Genomic DNA, 23,607 nt, shown 5'->3' on the forward strand with positions numbered 1-23,607 from the left:
TGATTTCAGTTCATTTGACTGTTGTCTTAATTTATTTTATGACCAGCTGTATGGTGGGATTCAGTCATTTGTTCTCTTAAGATCTAAAGCAAAAAAGGCTTCCCCCAATGGATGTCTAATAGCCTTATAACTTATGATCCATTCCAAGAATCTCTATGTAAGTGTTTTGTTAAGAATCGCCCAGTCATATGTGGCTTTATCAGATGAGAGGTTAAAATTCTCAGTACAGTCTATACCTTAGATCCATTTAATATGCTTTACATGACTCCAGCTTGTCTGGGGTTTTGTTAAAAGTTTGACTAACTCAAAACATATACCTACTCTCTTGCTTTTATTCTTGCTATTCTTCACCTACCAAAAAGGCAAATCTTTTTTGCACAAGTTTTCTCAGCTTCTTCCCTCAATTGTAACACTGGTTCTGAACACTTCTCGGTCAGTAGTGAACATTCAGGATTGTGTGAATTTATTTTTTTACTTCAATCCAACAGTTTTCTTAACTTTAACTGTTTAACTGTTATTTCTAAAGTCAGACCATAAAGTAAAAAAAAAGTAAAGTGCAGCCATTATCAGCCCACTGCAGGATGGAAGCCTCCTCAACTTTTCATGCTGAGGGAAATGGACCATAATCTGCCACGCTGGTCCAGTGCGGGTTGGCAGATCGACCGTATTCAGCAGTCAGGGGCTTGAACCCCGGTCTACTCAAAGAGCGTGTGCTACTGCACTCCCGCTCCTGCCCACTCGGCTACGGAGGCTTACCATACTGCTGAGGCTTACCATACTACGGAGGCTTACCATACATAACCCCCGTCTACTCAAAGAGCGTGTGCTACAGCACTCCCGCTCCTGCCCACTCGGCTACGGAGTCAGACCATACTGCTGAAAAACTTGATGTGCTACCAGTCATTCTGTTTAAAAAATGATCAAGTATCTTAATGCTTTCAGATGTTTGCACTTTTCCTATTTTCAAAAGTTATGGAGATAAATCTGATCCTTGTTATTACTAACCCATCTCAATTATTAACTTTTTAGCCAGGATCTTTGAAATTTAATCTTCAAGAATTTGCATGGTACATCCATCCTCATAAATTTCAGTTTGGGTTCAAACGCTGCTACTACTTTCAGAAAAAATTTCCTACTTTGGAAAAAAAGATATGTTTTCTTTGTGCAGTGGTAACAGTAAGCACAACTGTTATCTAATAATATTAAGTAATACTTGATATCAGTTACTGAAACTACTGTAGTTTAGTTTCAGTACACTGAGTATCTTTGTGGTATGTGTGCCCGTGTGTGTGACAAAGAAAATTGTCCTTTGTGATGAAAATATTAAAGATAAAGCTTTAAGAAATAATTCGAGTTCTCTTTGACAGTGTGGTAATTTCATCACTTGTTACTTATTTAGAGAGATCTTAGTTTGATGCGTGTCAACAGCTGAAGAATTTATAAAATTCTCTGCAATCAAGGCAATAGTTAGCTGATCTTGGGCAGAGAAAGTAGGGTCTTCTCCTATAAGTTATTCTGCATTTTTTAACCCGCACAACATGCAGTCAATCCATGAAAAATTTTTAGACACAATACACAGTGATGCAATATGGTCATAGTTGTTGATTTGCCTAAATCCCAGTGACAACCAAGTAACATAATTGATGCCATAAAGTAATTCCTCATGCACTTCTCAGACACATTTGAAATGAGTTAATTCTCATGGACAAGAAGGCAAAGATTGGAAAAAATGTGCATCCTAATGGTTTGTTAAACATTCAGGTTTGTATTTAACCCTTTCCAAAGTGTGTCCTTTTATGAGTTTGAGCACCATACAATAAGTTTACTGTGGGCAGCAGCTCTGTGGAGTGAGTTTTCTTCAAGAAATTTTGAAAATTTTAAAAATGAAACTTTATACATAATTACTTTTAAATACTAATTTGTTCTTATTTTGATGTGGTTAACCAAGGTGAAATTATTTCACAAATCAAATCATATTAAAAAAAAAAAAATAGCGAAATAAATCTTAAAAAACTTTAAGAAATCAAAAAAATCATAAAAAATTCGTTATTACCTCTTTTATACTGTAATACAATCATCTGCACATTCAGTGACATAGTGGGCTTTTTATACTAAGAATTACCATTCATGGCTTAGACCTTAATACCTGATTAATGGGTTTTGACAATTTGTCTAGTTCTTATTTGCATTTATTGAAGTTATCAACTTATTACGCTCTGTTATTCGAAATTGAGTTATCAACTTCCACAATAACAGATGGAAGTTTATTCCAACAATTCACCACACTGGCTAAAGGCAAATTTCTGCACATCTATTCTGCAACTGGCCTTCCTCAATTTGAATTTATGCCCTCTCATGTAGTCTGAGCAAGAGAAAGAATGCGATCAGCACTGAACATGCTCAATCCATTCAAAGCCTTAAATACCTCAATCAGATCACCTCACAGGTGCCTAGTCTCCAGATGCCACAATTTGCAGAACTGAAGTCTTTCTTGTTAAGAGCACTGCTTTGTTCTCCTCATCAATGTAGTTGCCCTTCTCTGTATTCGTTCAAGCAGCTCTACAACCTTCCTAAAAGCAGGCCTCCAGACCTGTATGTAGTACTCATGATGTAGCTTGATCATTGCCTTATACCAGGGGTGGCCAACAAGTCGATTGCGGTTTTAATTTCGGTCGATCATGACAAATTTTAAATATATATAAAAAATAGATTAGTCAAAAATCTAAATATTATTATTATGCACCCCACTGCATACGCTTATTACAAATCTGTTGAAAATGCATGCAGTTACATTGTGGCGAGCATGTGTATGTGTTGAATTCTTATTAAGCTTACTTAATATTAATAACTGGACAGTACTTATACGTTAATTTAATAACCCTTGATTTAAAATTAATACTGGAAAAAAGAGCAAAACATATAATTTTCATCAAGACTGGGAACTAGAATACTTCTTTGTAATGATAAAAGAAAAATACTGTTGTTTGATTTGAAATGCTTGCATAGCTATACCCAAAAAAAAGGAAATTTAGAAAGGCACTTAAATGCACTGATTAGTAGTATTTCTGCATATAAATATCAATTTTTGGCAATGGCTAAGGATCTCAAAGGGAAAAAAAATCCGATCATTTTGCAAATATGCAAGATCATTTGCAAAAATATCCTGTTTTTGAATTTTATAGAGTGGAAATATGTTTCTGAAATTGAGAAAGTTGTGGATGATTTTAAAACCAGATTAAGTGATTTTAAAACAATTGAAGACATTGTTCAATATATTTCTTATCCATTTAATGTCGACTTAGATACGCAACAAATTGCAGAAAAAAAAGGCTGAGATTTTTCGCATGGAGAAAATATTACTTGAAATTGAAATTATTACATTGAGAAACAATATCTTCCTAAAAGCCAGATCATCAGAAAAAGAGTTTTGGAAATATGTTTGCCGAGAAAAGTACCCAAATGTAAAAAAATGCAGTGAACTTTTAAATTTCTGTTTTGGTTCCACATATTTATGTGAATCAACCTTTTCATATTTGAAGCAAACAAAGACGAAGAATCGCTCTACTCTTACGGACTTGCATACAGAAGATCCTTTACGGTTGGCGTTATCACAGTATATCCCCGATTATGAAAGCTTGGCAGATGACATGAAGACACAAATTTTGCATAAATTAAAATTTTAAATACGTATGAATTTAAAATAAGAATTCTGAATTGTATTTAATTTTAAACCTTTTTAACCATGTGCAATGAAATTCTTGAGATGGTAGATTATGGCACATTTTGAAAAAAAAAAAAAAAAAAAAGTAGATTGCATCACAAAAAGTAAGGTGGCCACCCCTGCCTTATACAATGGAATAATCACTTCTTTATTCTTTCTAGCAAAATTCCAGTATCATTGACAAAGCCCCATGTGCTAACCTGGCAGCCTGCTCAGAGAACTTCATGATTGCACAATATCCCACTTTCCACTTACCCTGATAACAGCTTAGTACCATACAAATGCAAAGTACTACCCATATACATTACCTCGCATTTGAAAATGTTAAACTTCAATTGTCATTTCTCGATCCTGTTGCAGTAGCATACCATCATTACTGTATTAACCACCCTGCTAACCTTTGTATCATCTGAAAATTTGTACATTAAGCCTGGTATGCCTTCATCAGTATCATTGATAAATGTAGAAAACAACAAAGGGCCCTGGAGAAATCCACTGATAACATTAGTCCATAAAGAACAGTCTCCATTGATTACCACTCTGTCTTCTCCCACTCGCCCATCCCTTTATCCATAGCATCAACTTGCCTTAAAGCCACACTTTTCCAATTTGTTCAGCAGTCTTTTATGTGCGACAGTATAAAATGCTTTCCTGAAATCCAAGTATATGATACCAAAATTATTTTTTGCATTCAGTTCCTTTGTGGTTGCATCATATTATCCAATCAAATTGGTCAGACAAGATTTTTCCCTTAACAAACCCATGCTGCATCTGAAGTATAACTGCATCTTGTCTAGATGGTCCTGCATTACTTCTTTAACTGGTTACTCCATTATTTTCCCCGGAATAGAAGTTAAACTAACAGGTCTGTAAAATTACTTGTCACTCTTTGATCCCCTTTGTGAATTGGAGATACATCTGCACATATCCAGTCTGCAGGGACTTCCCCTGAATTCAAGGATGCTCTCATAATTATGGCTAAGGGTTTGCTGCCTCCCTTAATGTAACTGGATGGAACCCATCCGCCTGGTGCCTTTCTTATGTTTAACTTTAACAAAATCATTTAGCTGTTAGAGTTTGATAAACTTCTGTGCTCCACTTCCCTAAAGAATTCCTCGCACATGAATGTAGATCCAAAATACTCATTCAGTTTGTCAACGACCTGAGCAGGATCATTAATAGTCAAATCATCAGTATCAAGTGCACCAATATGATTTATCCTCTTCATTCTAGTGTTAATCCATCCATCTAATACTGCCTGAATAGCATCATCAGCACATATTTTTGTACCCTTTCTATTTAAGTGTATCCTGTCCCTGTAGAATAAAGAAGTCTTTGCTGAGTTTTTTTTGCTTCCTGTGCCAAAGATTTCTCATAATCTGCCTTTCCATACCTAAACCTTCTTTGTGACTTGATTTTATCTATGAGCCTCATGGCAGAGAAGAATTTATATGCATCCCATACATTTTCTTCTCTGCCATGAGGCTCATTGGTTCACCTGACATCTGTTTAGGACTATACCTTGAAGAGTATTTCTTAGTCAGTGTTGTTGTTATTTGGTTTTTAGGAGCATTAGCAACTAAGGCCATATTGCTCCGGGAATATGCGGTGGTCATTCCCTGACCTTTCCGCATCCTCCGTATTTGGTGGTGACGGGCTCGAACCCCGGTCTAATCAAGAAGCGTGTGTGCTACGCACTGCTGCTCCTTCCCACCTGGCTGCGGAGGCGCCTCTTAGTCAGTGTGAAAAGCCTAGCAACTTCCATGATTAATTCCTTGAATGCTTCCCATTTAGAATTTACTGATGGTAACAGGATCAGTTGGTCCCACTCATCACCTTTATGAAAGCAACAACCCTTCCCCTTACTCTTGATGGTAGTTAGATCTTTAAGTAAATCAGACATCAGTACACAGTAATCACTGCTATCTAGTGGTTCTTTTATCTGCAGATTTTTAATGCATGAATAATCACTGCTGATAATCAGATCAAGTGTATTACTACGTTGTGTTGCCTCTATGGTATGCTGTTGTAGAAAACAGACAACCAATAAATCCACAAAAATCTTGCTAGTGTGCGAGTGATCAACCCACAAGTTCCAGTCAATATCTGGGAAGTTAAAATCACCCATTATAAGACATTCTGATTTACTGCCCCACTATTTCTTTGTACAGTTCATTGTAATCATAGGAGTCATTAAGCCTATAACATACTCTTGCTTTCATTTTTGTTTTCCCTGTGCTGACGTCAAACCAAAGGCCACAGAAACCACAAGAACAACACAACCCAAAGCTATACTACGCAGACCAACACTAAAAGTCACACTGTCTCTGGCCTTTACAGAGTTTGTACACAATATACTTGTGACACAGTATACAAACATGCAGTTAGGGGTGGGGGGAACCTGGGGCTGTTTGACATTGAACTCTATATACTATATCCTTTCTGTAGACAATGTATTTCTTATATTCAAATTCTGTATTCCTTTTATCTGAGTAACACCACGTGTCTGATATCACAGTGCCTGCATTTGATGTTTTGACCAGCACTTCAAATTCATCAAATTTATTTTCTGTGCTCCTAGGATTGATGTATATACAAGTATACATGCATCTATTATTACTTTTGCTTATCCTAATAGATCCTGTGTATTTACTTGTTCCATGATGACTCCCAACAGTCATTAAAATCGCTGTCACCTTAACTTCCAGGCTGCTGCTCATTTCAATAGAAGCAGTGCAAGAATCACTTTTACTTCTCTCTGCAGCTATTGTTAATCTATTAGTCTATGTCCCCCCCCAAATTCCTGACCCATCTAATACTGCCTGAATAGCATCATCAGCACATATTTTTATACCCTTTCTATTTAAGTGTATCCTGTCCCTGTAGAAGCAGTTTCTCCTGTTAACAAGAACAGACCACGCTGTAAAGAATTCTATCCCATGAGCCTTGCACAATCTCTCTAGGGAAAAACTAATTGACAGAGCGCTCATCATATACTCCCTCCTATAGTATATGGGCAGAATTGCAGACAGACACTATCAAATTTAACCCTAACTCGTGACTTTTTTCAACATTGCCCTGTACCTGTTAAGTAAGTCTGCAGATCTCCTAGTCTTGATATCATTAGTGCCAATGTGTACAACAGTATCACCTTTTGTACCCTTAAAAGATATCTGCTGTACAATATCATCAACTTTTTTTCCTATCAGACATACCCCTGGTCCTATTCCACTTATCATTTTTGCAAAAATATATTTCCCAGACAATAGAGTCACTAACAACAACTAGCTCCCGTGGGTCCAGCACATTCTGACTTGGGGGTTGGCACTGTGCTGTCTGATGCCCAAGTGCAAGCTCTGGTGTTCTGATGGGCAGCTAAGAACTCGATGGAACTAATTTAAATCCATCATGAGCATCCATCCTATTCTTCAAGCCCATAACAATTATTATAAAAGCTCATAACAATTCTGAGTTGGTGCCTAATATCCTCACACTCTTTACATCAAACACACACACACATCACCCTGGCAATATCATGTCCTATCCTGCATGTATTACAGGGTATTCCTTTTGACCATTCTTGATTTTAAAAGTTGGTTAAAATTCATGTGTTGTACATTTGGCAACGTAGTGGGAGCCAGTAGAAGGAATATGGTCAAGTTTCATTGTTGATGTTTTGAAATGCGCTGTGACTGAGGCTGTGGTGCTGCTGCCATTTGTGTACAAATGGCATTAGTGCAAGATAATGCAAAGACAGTGTGGTTTTCAGAAAGCAAATCTGCTTTCACAGTTCAAAGGCAATTTAGACATGTGTTCAACAAAGATGCACCTGACCCAGAGTCTATACAGAGATGGTACAGGACATTTTTGAATGCCAGTAGTGTTCAGAAGCAACATGGAGGAGATCATCAAAGCATTTCAGAAGAGTGACTCGAAGAGGTACATGCTGCCTTTATTCGAGCATATGGAACTCAATCAGGCATGCATCAAGGAAATTGAACATGCCCCATGAAACTCTGCACAGGGTCATACACAAGCAGCTACATTTGTATGCCTATAAATTGCAGAATGATTCAAGAAATCAAGCTGAGTCACAAACCAATGCCACAAAACTTCCCTATTCATACTATTGATCACATTGACCAAAACTACAATTTTTTGAGTCGTTATTTTTCCAGTGAGGCAACATTTCACATCTCGGTTAAAGTTAACTGACACAGTGTTCAAATGTGGGGTTCTTAAAAACTGTGCTCTATCCAAGAGCACATTCCTGACAGCCCAAAACTGAATGTGTGGTCTTATGAAGAACATGATTATCAGACCATTCCTCTTCTTCTTGGTGGATACCGTTACATGAATCACATACCTAGACATTCTGGAACAATAAGCATTTCCTGAGATTGCACACCTACAGCACATTGTAATCTTTCAGCAAGATGGAGCACTGTCTCATTTGAGCTTGCAGGTGTGCACCGCTCTGAATGACATGTTTCCAGACTGTTGGATTAGGCATGGTGAGCCAATACAGTGGCCTCCTCATTCGCCTAACGTAACTCCATTAGATTTCTCCTTCTGGGCTATGTGACAGACATGGTTTATTCCAACAATGTGTCTAACATTGCCATATTACGTATGCATATTTTGCTTGCACAATGTGTGTACATAATCACATCTGCACTGATTGCCATCATCAGTGCAGGTGTGTTGGAATAAACCTGGTCTGAAATCAAGTATCATTTGGACAGGGGCTCATGTAGAAGTCTGTTGACTTTATTATAAACTGTTTGGGTTTTCTTTCCAAATAAAAAGTTATTAACACATCCTAGTGCACTGGGTTTTTTTTTTCCAAGAAATTTATGAGGGCTGTTCCGAAAATATGCGGACTGAGATCATTGCTCTGAGTCTGAGTCACTTGGGAGATTGGTTTACATTCTATACACCTTTTACAGCAGTTCACTAGCTTCTGAAACACATGCTGTAGCTCATTTTCTGAAAGGTTAAGCTCTGTTATGAGAACAATCCTTGGAAGCAATTCAGGAATAGTACTACTTGAAAATATCAAGAGTAGGCGCTCATTTGCAAAATGGGTTTCACAATTTGAAAAGGTTTCAGATTAACAGGCATATTACCTGTAGTTCTTGGCAGAAGAGGGTAGCACTTGAAGATAATAAATTGAGTGGAAATGTTTTCAAGTTCAACAAAAAATGCTGAGTAGTAATTGGAAAATGAAATGACATCCAGTTTCTGAATAAAGTGTGAGAAAGATGAAAGCAGCATTTGTGATTTTTGAGATTACCTCACAAACATTTAAAATTTCTGCTAAACACAGAACCCTAGAAATGGAAGCATTACCTTAAACTGGTTTATTGCCATGAACATTTTTCTCATTTCTTATTTGTAACAAGGAAAATAAAGCAAATGAATAACAACATTAATGCTAACATTCAAACAATGCTCGTATCATGAGCACTAAAAAAATGTGTCAAAGTGATATATTGCAGCATTATATTGTCTTGTTTTTTTTTTTCTTTTTTCTTTTTTTTTTTTTTTCAATTTCAAATTGAAAAACTATTCAGAAATAAGAAATAGGTAATACCTTAATAATAAATATTTTCATTACCCCTTTTGTTTTTTGTATTGTAGGAAATATATGTAACACTATTTGCATTTTCTTAAATTAGTAACAAGTAACTGTTATGAGCATTAGGCCAAATATTATAATGAGAAATGCATTATTATTTGATGGCTGATCTGTTGTACATCAGACATTTTTATTGTAGTTTAGTAGATATACAGAAAGTTAAACCACAGTGGATAGCTACTGCCCATTTTATATATCAGTCACCATTAACATTAGCTATGGCTACTCGTAGCACGCGCTTCTTGATTAGACCGGGGTTCGAGCCCGTCACCACCAAATACGGAGGATGCGGAAAGGTCAAGGAATGACCACCGCATATCCCGGAGCAATATGGCCTTAGTTGCTAATGCTCCTAAAAAAAAAAAAAAAAAACAAAAACAAGCTATGGCTACTAAGATAATCTTATATGATCATTGAATTCATTACAGGTGCATACATCTGGTTGCTGAATTAGCATTAGTGACAGATATGGTTCAGAAAATCCCACCATTTCTTCCTCTTATCAAAAATGCCATTAGCTACAAGCATTATACACATCATGTGTGTTTACTGGAAACACTTTGCAAGCAGGTCAGTCAGTTTTTAAGTATGCTTAAAAAAAAAAAAAAAATTCTTACTTAAATTATATTTTGTTTTATTTTTATATATCACTAGTAAGTCTGTATAATAAAACTGTGCCCCAAAGGTTATGTTAGAGAATCATACTTTATTTTTAAATTATTAATATTACAGCCTACTTCTATAAATAAATAAAATTAATAATAAATAAATAAAAACTTGATTTGTTAATCTTTTCTAGAATATGTGTATATACAATCTTCTTTAGTCAGCATGGTAGAGGACATATATACATTTTTCAGTCATTTTTCAAATGTTAAAAGCACATTAGAAATATTCTTGTAAGCGTTGCCATCTCTAGTCTCAATTCAAAGTTTAACTTAGAATTACAGATGTTCTTTTCAAATTGCAGGCTTTAAATGGTTCAGAAGCATACCTCCTTAAAGATGCAAAATACAGTAACACTTTCTCAGCTGATGTTAAGTAAGGAATTTCTTTGGCTGAGGTGAGCCTGTATGGTGCTGCTTTGGACTTGCACCTTTCCTTTCTGGTGCATATGTTACGCTGAGCTGTCTGCACAGGTAGCACAGTGGTATCGTCACCGTACTCCCCACACCAGGTGGAAATGGCCTGGGTTCGAATCCCGTCGATGATGCGAGGAAGTTTAATGGGCTTTTTTCACTCCATGGCTGAGTTAGTTGGTCTGAGGCATAGATAGCAAGGTTTTTCGTCCAGCAAAACAGGCAAATCAACCAGAGAACATACGCAATTTACAGACAAAATACATATATGGATATATATTAGAAATAATGGGTGGCCCTAGTATAATAATTTGAATTTTTTTGTGTTATAGCTGCCAGCTGTCCAGGTTTATGATGGTAATTGGCCCTTTTTTTTTTTTTTTTTTTTACTCTAGTCGCTGAGAAAAGGTTTCTCCATGATTTTGTGTAAACTCTATATTTAGTTCATCTTTTGATTTTCACAAAAAGAAAACTATGTTAATATTGAAATTTTAAAAATATATATGCAAATTTTGTTAACAAATGCCTGTTTTCATTAACAACTTGGCTATCTGGTTTGCTGTGGTAGTGGTTTTTTTTTTTTTTTTTTTTTTTTGGCAAATAAATAAACATACACAGAAAGAAATGCAAAAATTAATATTGTTTCATGTTAAAAATAGATGTTGTGTTCTACATGCCATATGTTTATTGACATATTTTATTACAGAACGTAATCTTTCTCTCAGTTGTGCTGATTATGCAAGCATGGTGTTCAGAAACATGTTTCCCAATAGTGAAATTTAAAAAAACACTTTTGGAAGAACAAAAAACAAATGGTATTGCTAGTGAAATTGCACAGATAGGGAAAGAAAAGGTTGTGATGGCTCTAAAAAATGGGCCATTTTTGATGCATATTACTGAAGGTGACAGTAATCAAAGCGATTCTATGCTATATTCCGTTGTGGTGCCCTTTTGTAATAAAAAAAAAAACCGCGTGTGTACCCTGTACGCATGAAAGATGTTTTACGTGAAAACATCTTTGACGGAAACTTGAACCATTTTAAAATCGAACAGCTAGAACCGAAGTTATGAATAATGTGAATGTTTATGCTAATGCCCGCTACTTACTCTACCAGATCAACATTAGCATCATACTTTAGTATGAATGATGTAATGTTTTATGCTCATGCCTGCTACTTACTCAACCAAATCAATGTTTGGAAGATCCAAACTAATAGCCTAATTACCCATTTTATTGTAGCCATTTGTTGAATAGTGACATCACAGTCATACAAGTATTTGTATTGTTGCAATCTGCATTTTCATTACGTTCCATTGTTAGGTGCCGCTATAGATGTTTTCACAACAATAATTTTCTTATTAGTGAAAGGGACTGAATGCCACACTGCTGTAGTTGAGTGTTCAATGATGCCTGAGTCAAATGCAGAGCGATGTCGAGAGTATCGAGCAAGCCAGCCTAAGAAAATAAAGACAGAAGTAGCAATGAGTGTGTGAGAATGACAAAGACTATTGAGATTGAGTAAAAGACAAACAGAAAATCAGTCGTTGGATTTAGCAGTGCCTTCAACCATCATGTCACTCCATCTAACAATGATGTGCCCGAAATGAGTATTAATTATGTACAAAGGAACATTTCTCAGTTGTGGAGCAGACGAGTTTAAATGATCATGCTCCTTTTCCTTACGCCGGCTACTCTTTACATAAGAATGCGCATCGAGAGTTTGAAAAGAGATTTATTATGAAAAATGATTTCTGTTCTATATATTACATATATAGAAGATCCTGAAAACGATATATATTACATATATTACATATTTCTATATATTACATAGATGATCCCGAAAACGATACAAAGAAACTAGCTGCTAAAGATGCACCTTTTCCTGTTGTTGTTGTTGTCAATGGGATCCTTGTGTGTAATAGCTGCAGAGGATCACTTAAGAACAACACCATTCCAGAGCTGTCTAAGTTGGACTTTGTCTACCAAGAAATTCCATTGCATTTACCGAAGTTGGATTTAGTCACAGAGAGGATCATTTCTTGTCACTTACCGTTCATGCAGATAAGGCACCTGAGGCACGCATACGGACAATACAGCATTCTGGGTCAAATAATCCATGTGCCCATTTCAGTCAATGCAATGGTCCATCACTTGCCAAGGAAGATTGATGACAATAATTGTATAACCATGCATATAAAATGCAAGAAAATACACAAGTCCAGCTATTTGATCAGATTAGTAAGAAGGCGAGTGGTTAAAGCATGCCTTCAGTATTTGGTCAACATGCCTCTCTACCGATTGTATCAAATCATGATAGATCAGTCATTCTTTGTGACAGTCACACGGAAATTAATTTGGCTAAAGATGACATAAGTGAAGCAGTTCCAATCAAGGAAAGTCTCATCACTCAACAGCAAACATTGTTGTGGAGCAGCGATAAATATCTTAGAATCGCCCCAGGAGAAACTAACATGCCACAAAGCTTATACTGTGTGATGAGCACACAGAGGAACTGGCCTTTCGCAGCATATATCTTGGACAATTCGGAACATTCACTGCAAATTTACATGTGATTCCATTCATGGTGGCAACAAGCGAGCTCGGATGATCTGACTAACGTAGTATTACTCCATATTATCTCCTTCCTTTATATAGCAATGAAGATAATGAGATTGCGAACGTCTTTGATGGTGGCTTTCAAATACATAGGTAAAGATACTAAACTAAGGACAATTCCAGACTCGACCTACTGCTGGGCTCATCGTAAGTGCAATCTATTCACTATGATTAGACAGCTAGGTAAACCTACTCTGTTCTTGGCTGTGAATGCCAGTGAAATCGGCTAGCCGCACGTGCTTCAGCTATTGTACAAGTTACAAAATAACGGGCTCCATATTAGGAAGTGGCATAATTTATGTAATTTCCACATTGCATTTTCACAGCAAATTGGTTTTACATCAGTCTGAAATTTAGTAGGCCCTGCCAAAGCTGTTTTCACATCAAAAACCCCTCAGATCGAAATCAGCTTGCTCTCAGTACTAGCATTCAAAGGTAACCCTGTAGGGTACATCATTGGACATCACCTGAAAACATGTGGAATATCTTCAAAACTGGATTATCAAGGGTGTTAAAAGAGGAAATTGAACACTTGGTGATAATATGGTGTCTTTGTCATCTTAGTAATTTGTGTGCTGAAAAGGGATCTACATGCCTTCCATTGAAAATGGATGTCTATTTCGGGGAACATTTACTACTATCGAAAGAGAGAGAAGCGCTAAAAGGAAAGCTAGATTTAAACAGTTTTAACCATTGATGATGCCACTGAAATAAAGAATATGAAGTATGAATGTATACATTGGCTATCTCTTGTTAAATGTCAAACTACACTGGTAGAACAATAGAAACCTTTGATAATTATATTTAAAGAAGTGGTAAGAAAGCCATATGAGCACGTTTCAGAGTTGCCAAATTGAAAAGTACAACAAATAGTCACTACCAGTATGCCACTGACTTGTATCCAAATCCAGTTCATATCCAAAAGATTTGAAAAAACAGAAATTAATGAACTCCCCAAGAAAAAGAATTTCTGAATCACAAAATTCTGGTGAAAGCAATCGTAAACAGGCCAAGGAAGTTGATAATTCTAGACATGTTATTCTCACTCATGCAGAAGGTCTGTTCATGTTTGGCTTGAATAAAGCAATTTCTTGTTTCTTTTAAATGTTGTGTTATGCCAACATTTGAAAATCCAAACATAGCTCATCAATCCAACATACCTCACATCCATGTACTGAGGTCATTATTCCTAGATATGTTGAAGAATGTTACATGCAGATTTACTTTACAAACGGTTTTGAAATATTCCAATTCCATTTTGGCAATTGATTACCATACCAGACTAAACTAGAATTTATATTGTTTTTGAGAGTAATCTCTTGTATACAACAAGAGAAGACTGTTCTTTTGCTTGGTGAGGAAGTGCTTTATGGCTGCGTGTGACTACATGGTGCAGAAGTTGACATTGAAATGATGTTCTTATAAATGCCAAAGTAGCACAAATTTCATCAATTTGTAATGTATTGTTTTCCAATTTTGAAAAGGTACCATTACTTTTTTTGATGTTATTAAAAATAAAGAAATAGATGAAGATATAGATGTTTTGTTGCATTAATTCTATCATTTCTACTGTGAGAGTCTACCAGATGCTATTATGAAAGAAGAAAGAATTGATGTACAGTGGTCCTGGGTTGAGGAACTGACAATACTAGAGAAATGGCCTCAAGCATTCAGGTTATTATTATTATTATTATTATTATTATTATTAGCCATAGAGTGCAAGGAAGCCTGAGGCTTATGCTGCACCAGCCGAAAAAAAAAAAAAATTTTGAATTACCCAGAGAGAGAGAGAGGAGGGAATCATCAAGAAAAAGAAGAATGATGATATCCAGCTCAGGACCCTCGGTGTGCCAAGCCCATACTCACTAGATGTGAGCCCCTGGAGGTTAAACATACTAAAATAATATTGCCTCAGCCAACAACTGATAAAAATTTAAATAAAAAAGGTTTATTGAAACAAAAATATATAATTAAATATTAAACTATTAAAAATATTAAGTATTAAAAACGTTAATTATTAAAAATATTAAATATAGACTGCTAAAAAAATAAAATTAAGGCAAATTAATTAAAGACATTAAAATTACAAAGTTAGATTAAAAACATAGACAGGATAGAAAGGGAGGTGGTGTTATGCTGTTAATTAAGAAAAACATAAAATCAAAAGAAGTGCATCCAGTTGATATAGATGAACAGTGCACTGTTGAGTCAGTTTGGCATGACATAAGCACTGCGAAAGCAAAAATAAGAGTAGGAGTGTGTTATAGGCCTAATGACTCGAATGAGTACAATGAACAATTGTACAGAGAAATAGAGTGGGCTAGTAAATCAGAATGTCTTATAATGGGGGATTTTAACTTCCCAGACATTGACTGGAACTTGTGGGTTGGTCACTCACACACTAGTCAGACTTTTGTGGATTTATTGGATGATTGTTTTCTGCAGCAGCATGTTCGAGAGGCAACCAGAGAAAGTAATACACTTGATCTGGTTATCAGCAGTGATCATTCGTGTATTAAGAATTTGCAGATAAAGGAACCACTAGGTGGCAGTGATCACAGTGTACTGATGTGGGATTTACTTAAAGGTTTAATTACCATCAGGGGTATAGGAAAAGGTTTTTGCTCCCGTAAAGGCGAGTACAGTGCTCTCCGACAGTTTTTAAATTCCGTACAGTGGGATCAACTGACGATGTTACCAACAGAAAATTCTAAGTGGGAAGCGTTCAAGGAATTAATCATGGAAGCTACTAAAAGTTTCATACCTATTAAGAAATATTGTTCAAGGTTTAGGCCTAAATGGTTATCTAATGAACTAATCACACTAAAATTATTAGCCATAATTATGAGAGCATCCTTGGACTCAGGGGAGGTTCCCACGGACTGGAGACGTGCAAATGTATCCCCAATTGACAAAAGGGGGATCGAAGGGTGACACAAGTAATTACAGACCAGTTAGTTTAACTTCTGTTCCGGGTGGTAAAATAATGGAGTCACTGGTTAAAGATGCATTGCAGGATCATCTACACAAGACTGCAGCAATAATTCAGACACAGCATGGGTTTGTTAAGGGAAAGTCTTGTCTGACAAATTTGATAGGATATTATGATGTGGTTACAAAGGAACTGGATGCAAAAAATAATTTTGATATCATACATTTGGATTTCAGGAAAGCTTTTGACACTGTTGCGCATGTAAGACTATTGTACAAATTGGAGCAGAATGGTATTAAGGGTAAGTTGCTACAATGGATAAAAGGATGGTTAAGTGGATGAAGACAGAGGGTGGTAATCAATGGGTGCTGCTCTTCGTGGACTAATGTTATTAGTGGAGTCCCACAGGGTTCGGTGTTAGGTCCACTGTTGTTTTGTATATTTATCAATGATATTGATGAAGGTATATCAGGCTTAATGTCGAAGTTTGCAGATGATACAAAGGTTGGCAGGGTTGTTAATGACAGTAATGGCAGTGTGCTACTGAAACAGGATCTAGATAATTTGGGCAGATGGGCTAAGAAGTGGCAACTGAAATTTAACCTTGACAAATGCAAAGTACTGCATATAGGTAGAAGTAACCCCAGAGAAACGTACCAACTGTGTGGTACTACCCTTAAGGTGGTAGAAAATGAAAAAGACCTGGGGGTAATTGTGCAGTCAGATATGAAGTTTTCTGAGCAATGCAGACAGGCTGCCAGGGCAGGTCATGGGGTTTTGTCAATGATATATAGGAATTTTGCCAGCAGGGAAAAGGAGGTGATTATCCCTCTGTATAAGGCAATGGTCAGGCCACGCCTTGAGTACTGTGTACAGGTCTGGAGGCCTCATTTTAGGAAGGATGTAGATTTACTTGAGCGTGTACAGAGAAGGGCAACAAGATTGGTGAGGGGAATGAAGGGATCCTCTTACCAAGAGAGGCTTAAGTTCTGCAAATTGCAGTGGCTGGAAACTAGGCACCTGCGCGGTGATCTGATTGAGGTATATAAGGCCTTGAATGGGTTGAGCACGCTGAATTCTGATGGGATCCTTCCACTTGTTCAGATTACGAACCTAAGGGGGCATAAATTCAAATTAAGAAAAGACAGATGTAGAATACATGTGTGGAAATTTGCCTTTAGCCAGCGGGTGGTTAATTGCTGGAAGAAACTTCCATCTGTCGCTGTGGAAGTTGATAGGTTGAATAAATTTAAGGAGGAACTGGACAGGCATTTGGAGGCAATGGTGTGATTTTTTTTTTTTTTTTTTTTGGCTGATGCTGCATAAGCTCATACACTTGCTTTCTTGCATCACATGCTACTACTACTACATAAAATCAAGCAAACGGGCAAGTAGCTTTTGAGGCAAAGAGCCTCTTTGTGAACTTATTGAAGCCTACGAGAGCAGGTCACCTTTAATACAGAAATGTAGCCTTGCACATGGATATAAATACCCAGCTGTGGGCTGCACCTAGCCAAATAAGAAAGTAGGGAGGGGGGAAAGGAATAACGGAAGAGGACATTAACTACCAGACTTAGTGTTGTTGTTGTTGCAAGGCATATTAGGAAAGTTGTTAGGTCACCGCCTCTCTCGTCACGTTGTAAAATGACAGCCTGCATAATAGGATGCATTCAATTCAATTCAATTTATATCCTTACCTCTTGTAGCACAATGCTATCTGAGCCTTTGGCTCATCCACATTACAGTCCTTATTTATAAATATACATAATAAGAGATAAATATATATACACAAAGATAAACAAGAAAAATCGTTTACACGGCCCAATAAGCCATATGTACAACATTCAGGTAAGGCTATCATGTTCAAAATTTCATCTTCAAAAAATATTATAATAATAATAAATAAATAAATAAACTCTTAAACAAATATTATATAAATTCTATACAATCGTCCCATAAAGCATCGTGTGCACTATATAATAAGACAATCATATATACTTATTCACAATCTTCTAAAAGAATACATTTAATTGTAAACCTATACACCTATAATGTAAATCTTCAAAATAAATTAAGTAAAACCATATAAACATTTATATATACCTATACAAAATGTATATACAACTTATTTATATGATATTTACATATTTATAATCATACAGTAGGCCCTCGATTTAACAGACTAATTGGAGGAAGGGGTGCCTGCTTTTGCTGAAAGTCCGTTAAATCGAATGTATTTTAAAAACATATATTAATAACGAACTTACATTGTACAGGATGTATTAAAATGTTATTATAATGTATAAGTATGAATAAAATATTATAATGTATATTGAGTAATTTATACATGCCACTAAAACATCTGTTAAAAATATAAAAATTAATTTACGACAGGAACTAAACTTTACTTTAATTAAACACGTCAAAAACTATGGAGTGTTTCCACCACACAAAGTTGTTTTCAATGTGAGCATTAGTTTTTTCATTTAAATCCATATTACAGAGGGGAAAAATTCACTGGTGTTCAAAGAAAGTGCATCACCTCTTAAAATTGTAATTATCGTCCGAATAACATAAGTATATGGCAATATTTCATACAGATTGCATCAGATAAGGTTGACATGCATAAGTGATGACATAATATTGCACCAGCTCTTACTTTCAGCTATATAAGCACGCTCTGCAAGAGTTGCAGTCATTCCTTGCTTGTGTCAGGATGGCAAGTTACGTGCAGTTGACGCCACAAAGAAAGAATGCTATTGTTGCTTTACATGAGGAAGGATGTTCTTCCTGTCTTATTGCCTATAGAGTGTCCTGTAATCAGTCGACAGTGAGTAGATTTCTTTCCAAACTCAAGAATACTGGTTCTGCTGATACGAAAAAAGGAACCGGTCACAGAGGACCACGTTTTGAAGCGCTTATGCCTTAAAAACTGTAAACCTTCTTCGTCTGAGCTGAAAAGAGAATGGGAAGAACATACAGGAGTGGTAGCACGTCCAGTAACAGTGAGAAGACGCCTCTTCAAAAATGGACTTGCACCCCATCGTCCTAAGGTGAAGCCCCTCCCCACACAAAAAATTAAAAAAGCCCAATTAATTTGGTGTAAGGAGCATGTCAAATGGACCCACCCCCGAGCAGTGGAAGTCGGTTATTTTCTTGTATGAGAAGAAATTCAACCTGCATGGCTCTGATGGGAGACAAACGATTCGCCGTAGACATGGTGAAGGATACTATCCAGACTGTATGGTTTCTACAGTGAAATTCCCTACCAGCCAAATGATATGGGGGTGCATTTCGTATCGCAAAGTAGGTTACCTGCAGTTTATAAAAGGTTCTGTAAATGCCAATGGATACCTGGCTATATAGGAAAGCAAATTGCTGCCAACCATTAAAAGCCAGGTATCCATTTCAACCTGCCAAGTAACTGCATCTTTCAGGACGACTCTGCTCCTTGTCTCCTTCTTCTCTTGTCTTACACTTTTCTGCTCCTTCGAGCGAAAAGTGTAAGCAGGCACTTCTGTAGTTACTTTAGCTTCATTTGTGCATTAGAGGTTCAACACTAATGTGTTTACATTTGTTACAGATGAAAAAATGGTTGGAAGAATGGTTCATTACAACTCTTAGTTGGCCAAGAAACAGCCCGGACCTGAAACCTATAGAGAACTGTTGGCATCGTGTGGATTCTGCAGTTGCCAGAAAGAAACCAAAGACCCTTTGTGAACTTCTGGAAGCCATAATTCGTGTTTGGAACCACAAACTATCAGTTGATTATCTTCAGAAATTGATATTGTCAATGCCTCGATGGTGTGCTGCTGTCATCATGGCCAGAGGCAGTTCAACTAAATATTAGTTTGCACCTGGTGAACTTTTCATTTTGTTTTCCATTTAAAATGATAAACTGAGGGCTTCTGATAACATTACAGCCATAATTGTCATGTTTACCAAAACTGTTGTATAGAGGTTGTAAATGCTCATTTTGGAATATTTTGAGAGCACCTGTCAAATATTACTTAGCTTTACCTTAACTATTATGTTTATATTTTTATTGTGATGCTAGTCTTTAATGTAACATATCATTGCCAAAAAGAGTTAGAAATGTGAAATTCCTAGGCGATGCACTTTCTTTGAACACTAGTGTACTTTAAAATTCTTAAACTCCATTGAATAAAAATCGTACAAGAAATGTTAAAAAAAGATACAAAATATTCAATATTAATATTAACTTAATTGAAAGAATTGCAACTTTCAGAGTCAGAAATAACTGTTATATGGAGTGAGAGTTGTTAATTCCTTGCTGGTAGAGAGTTGTGGTGAAACAGGTCCAGTTGCATTACACCTTGGTGCTGCTTCCTTATTACTGTAGATCGAAATTCTCTAAAATGTTCATAAGGAAGCACATCAGGGTCTGAGGATGATTCAATATAATGTATGTCATCCATATGTTGTCTTAAACAGACAATTTAGGATGAGGTGCAACTGATTCTTCATCTTTGTCATCATCGTCTTATTGCTCTCCATGAAGAACATTTTCAATAATCCTCAGAAAAAATTTGATAGCCTGGATCATCTTCATCATTTTCTAGCCACTGTTCCACATCATTCTCAGTTGTATTTTTGTTGCTGCCCCTCAGGAGAGTGTCCTGAAAATTAGGCACCTCCATTCCCTCAAAGACCATTTCAGATTCTACGTCATACAACAACTTCTTGCAATCATTGACTAAGGTAGTAATCTTCATATCTTTCCACGCAGCTGCTAAGTTGAAGATAGCAGATCTGATGTTGTATGCATGTAAATTTTGCAGTGTCCTGGTGCCTCTTGTATCTTCTTCTGCATCTTCCAAAACTATCATCACCTCTTCCAAAAATTCTTATACTACCTCTTATAAGCAACGATTACACCCTGATCCATCGGCTGTATCAGTGGAAACACATTTAATTCTCCCATACCTGCTAACTAACTCCTCAGCATTAGGGTGAGCAGGTGTATTCTTTAGCAGTAAAATAGCCTTTATTTCATTAGAAGGAATTTTCAGAACATCAGACGGGTGCTGTCTGATGTGCGACACTATCAGATATAAATAGGTTCTAAATTTTTCCTTTAGGACAGAAATTTTTTGTCCATTAAATCGAGGGCCTACCTTTTTTCAATCCATACATATTTACAATCTCTTAAAAGAATATATATTCATTTATGAAACTAAAACTTAAAATTCAAGATAAATTAATTAAAACTGTATTATTTAAATTCCGTACCATATTTCCATAAAAATAAGTGCACTTTATATAATAAATACACTTACTTATATATTACAATTTTTCATAAGAAATACACACTGTATAAACCACATATTTTACAAAATCATGATATTCACATATTTACATTCATTTTCTGATCCCACCATAATAAGCCTTCCTTTTTCAAAAACTTCTTTCACAAAGATCTTAAAAATTCTATAGGAGTGAATACTTTGTGAATATTTTACAAAATCATGATATTCACATATTTACATTGATTTTCTGATCCTGCCATAATAAGCCTTCCTTTTTCAAAAACTTCTTTCACAAAGATCTTAAAAATTCTATAGGAGTGAATATTTTGCATGACTGCAAAAACTGCACTTCTAATTCTTCGTACATTTTCCTGCGGGCTATCTGATATCTACAGTGCCACAGTATGTGTTCTGAAGTTTCCAATTCCTCACAGAGACATAAGCCAGAAGGTACTAATCCCAGTTCACTTAATCTAGCTCTTAGCCCATGACCAGTCACCACCATGGTCTCATGCAAACCCATATCCGGCCATTCTTTGCATTGTTTCATGTTAGTTACACAAGGCAAAAATCCATAGGTAACCCTCCCCTGCTCAGAACTGTTCCATCACTCCTGCCATTTATACTCTAATTCCTTACTAATTCTTCTTTCTGTTTTTAAATCTTTTCTTTCGTATTTCTTTTATATTACTATATCTTTCCCTTCAATAGCGCATGATTGAGTTCCCATTATTTCTATAGGATAATTCCTGACCATAGCATATTCAAGATATTTCCTTATTACAATTAAATTATTATTATTATTATTATTATTTAGTTTTTAGGAGTATCTGCAACTAAGGCCATATTGCTCCGGGGATATGCAGTGGTCATTTCCTGACCTTTCCGCATCCTCTGTATTTGGTGGGCACAGGCTCGAACCCCGGTCTAATCAAGAAGCGTGTGCTACGCACTGCTGCTTCTGCCCACCTGGCTATGGAGGTGCCTACGATTAAATCTGCAGGTTCTTTACCTGAAAGTACCTGCAAAGCAACACTTGAAACAGTCCGGCAGGCTCAGGTTACTGCTAGAAGAGCTTGCCTCTGAGCTGATATTAGTTGTTTTTTAATTAAGCTATGCTCTGTTTTTATTACATCTCCGATTATTACATATGCCAGCAGCATATGTAATAATCGGCACAAAAAATGCAGTTATATAGCAAGTTAAGAGACCTTCCTTTCACACCCCTTTCTACTCTCACAGTTCTTCTTATTTTTCAATATAAAATTCTAATCTTTTCTTTAATATATTTAACGTGGAGCAGAAATGTTAGTCTCTCATCCATCGTTACTCCCAAGTATTTCACCACGTGGGCATAATTCAGGAATCCGGTAGGAGTTTTGACCACCAGGGCTCTGTTTATACTCAGCTTCCCCTTCAGCGGTACCATGCAAGGCTTTGGCATAGATAATTCTAACTTATTCTGCTCCGTCCATTTACAAATTCTATCCATTATTTTTGTAGCCTTTTCTTCCAACTCTTTTCTAGAATTGCCTCTAATTAAAACAGCAAGATCATATGCATAGGCTACTATTTCAGACTCTCCCCAATCTTGACTTAATAATTCATCGATTACTATATTTTATAGACAAAGTCCCACAATTGAGTCCTGGGGAAACCCCCTAGTTACCTGCATATATATATCTCGTCATATTTTGTTCTCACTATTTTTCTGTTACTTAAGTAAGTTCTCATAACTTTATATAATTGCCCTCGTAATTCCATGATTCTAAGTCTCCTCATGACACTCTCCCACCAGATCCTGTCAAATAATTCTTTAAAATCTAAAAACACTCCCATCACATATTTTTCTAAACTATATTTTGTGCCGTTCACCATTTTCTTTCTGGCATCTTCAGAGGACCTTCCTTTCCAGAAACCAAATTGTCTCATGGAATATAGAACTCTTTCTTCATATTGAACCATAATACGCTTAATTATTAATCTTTTAAATAATTTGCCAATAACTGGCAACAGCGATATGGGTCTGTACGAGCCAGGCTCTGTAACATCCTTATATGAACTTTTTATTAGTATTCTGGCTAATGCCTCTTTCCATCTTCCCGGGAACACGCCCACTTGTACGCATGAGTTATATAGATCTAGGAGTATCTCCAGCCCCTTCTTTGGAAATCTAATTATCAACTCTGCTTCAATCATCTCCTGTACAGGTGCTTTCCATTTCTTAATTTGTTTTACTGCTTCATTTAACTCCATCTCACTAAAATTAATCTGCTCATTACTTCCTATATACACTTCATTCACATTCTAATTTCTTTTTGATAATCACTTTCATCTTGCTCACAGT

General features: G+C 36.3%; 1 protein-coding gene across 1 annotated transcript in view; it reads left to right on the plus strand.

Annotated features, from left to right (window-relative positions):
* LOC150084658 (uncharacterized) overlaps positions 1–23,607 on the plus strand; it is a 350,037-nt gene that overhangs the window by 278,903 nt on the left and 47,527 nt on the right. The window contains exon 14 of the mRNA XM_090375393.1: positions 9,791–9,932. Coding sequence (XP_090231519.1) covers positions 9,791–9,932 — 142 coding nt within the window. The remainder of the gene's footprint in view (positions 1–9,790; positions 9,933–23,607) is intronic.

Source organism: Mastigoproctus giganteus, chromosome 6, assembly GCF_048544385.1.
Source record: "Mastigoproctus giganteus isolate SK-2022 chromosome 6, ASM4854438v1, whole genome shotgun sequence".
NCBI lineage: Eukaryota > Metazoa > Arthropoda > Arachnida > Uropygi > Thelyphonidae > Mastigoproctus > Mastigoproctus giganteus.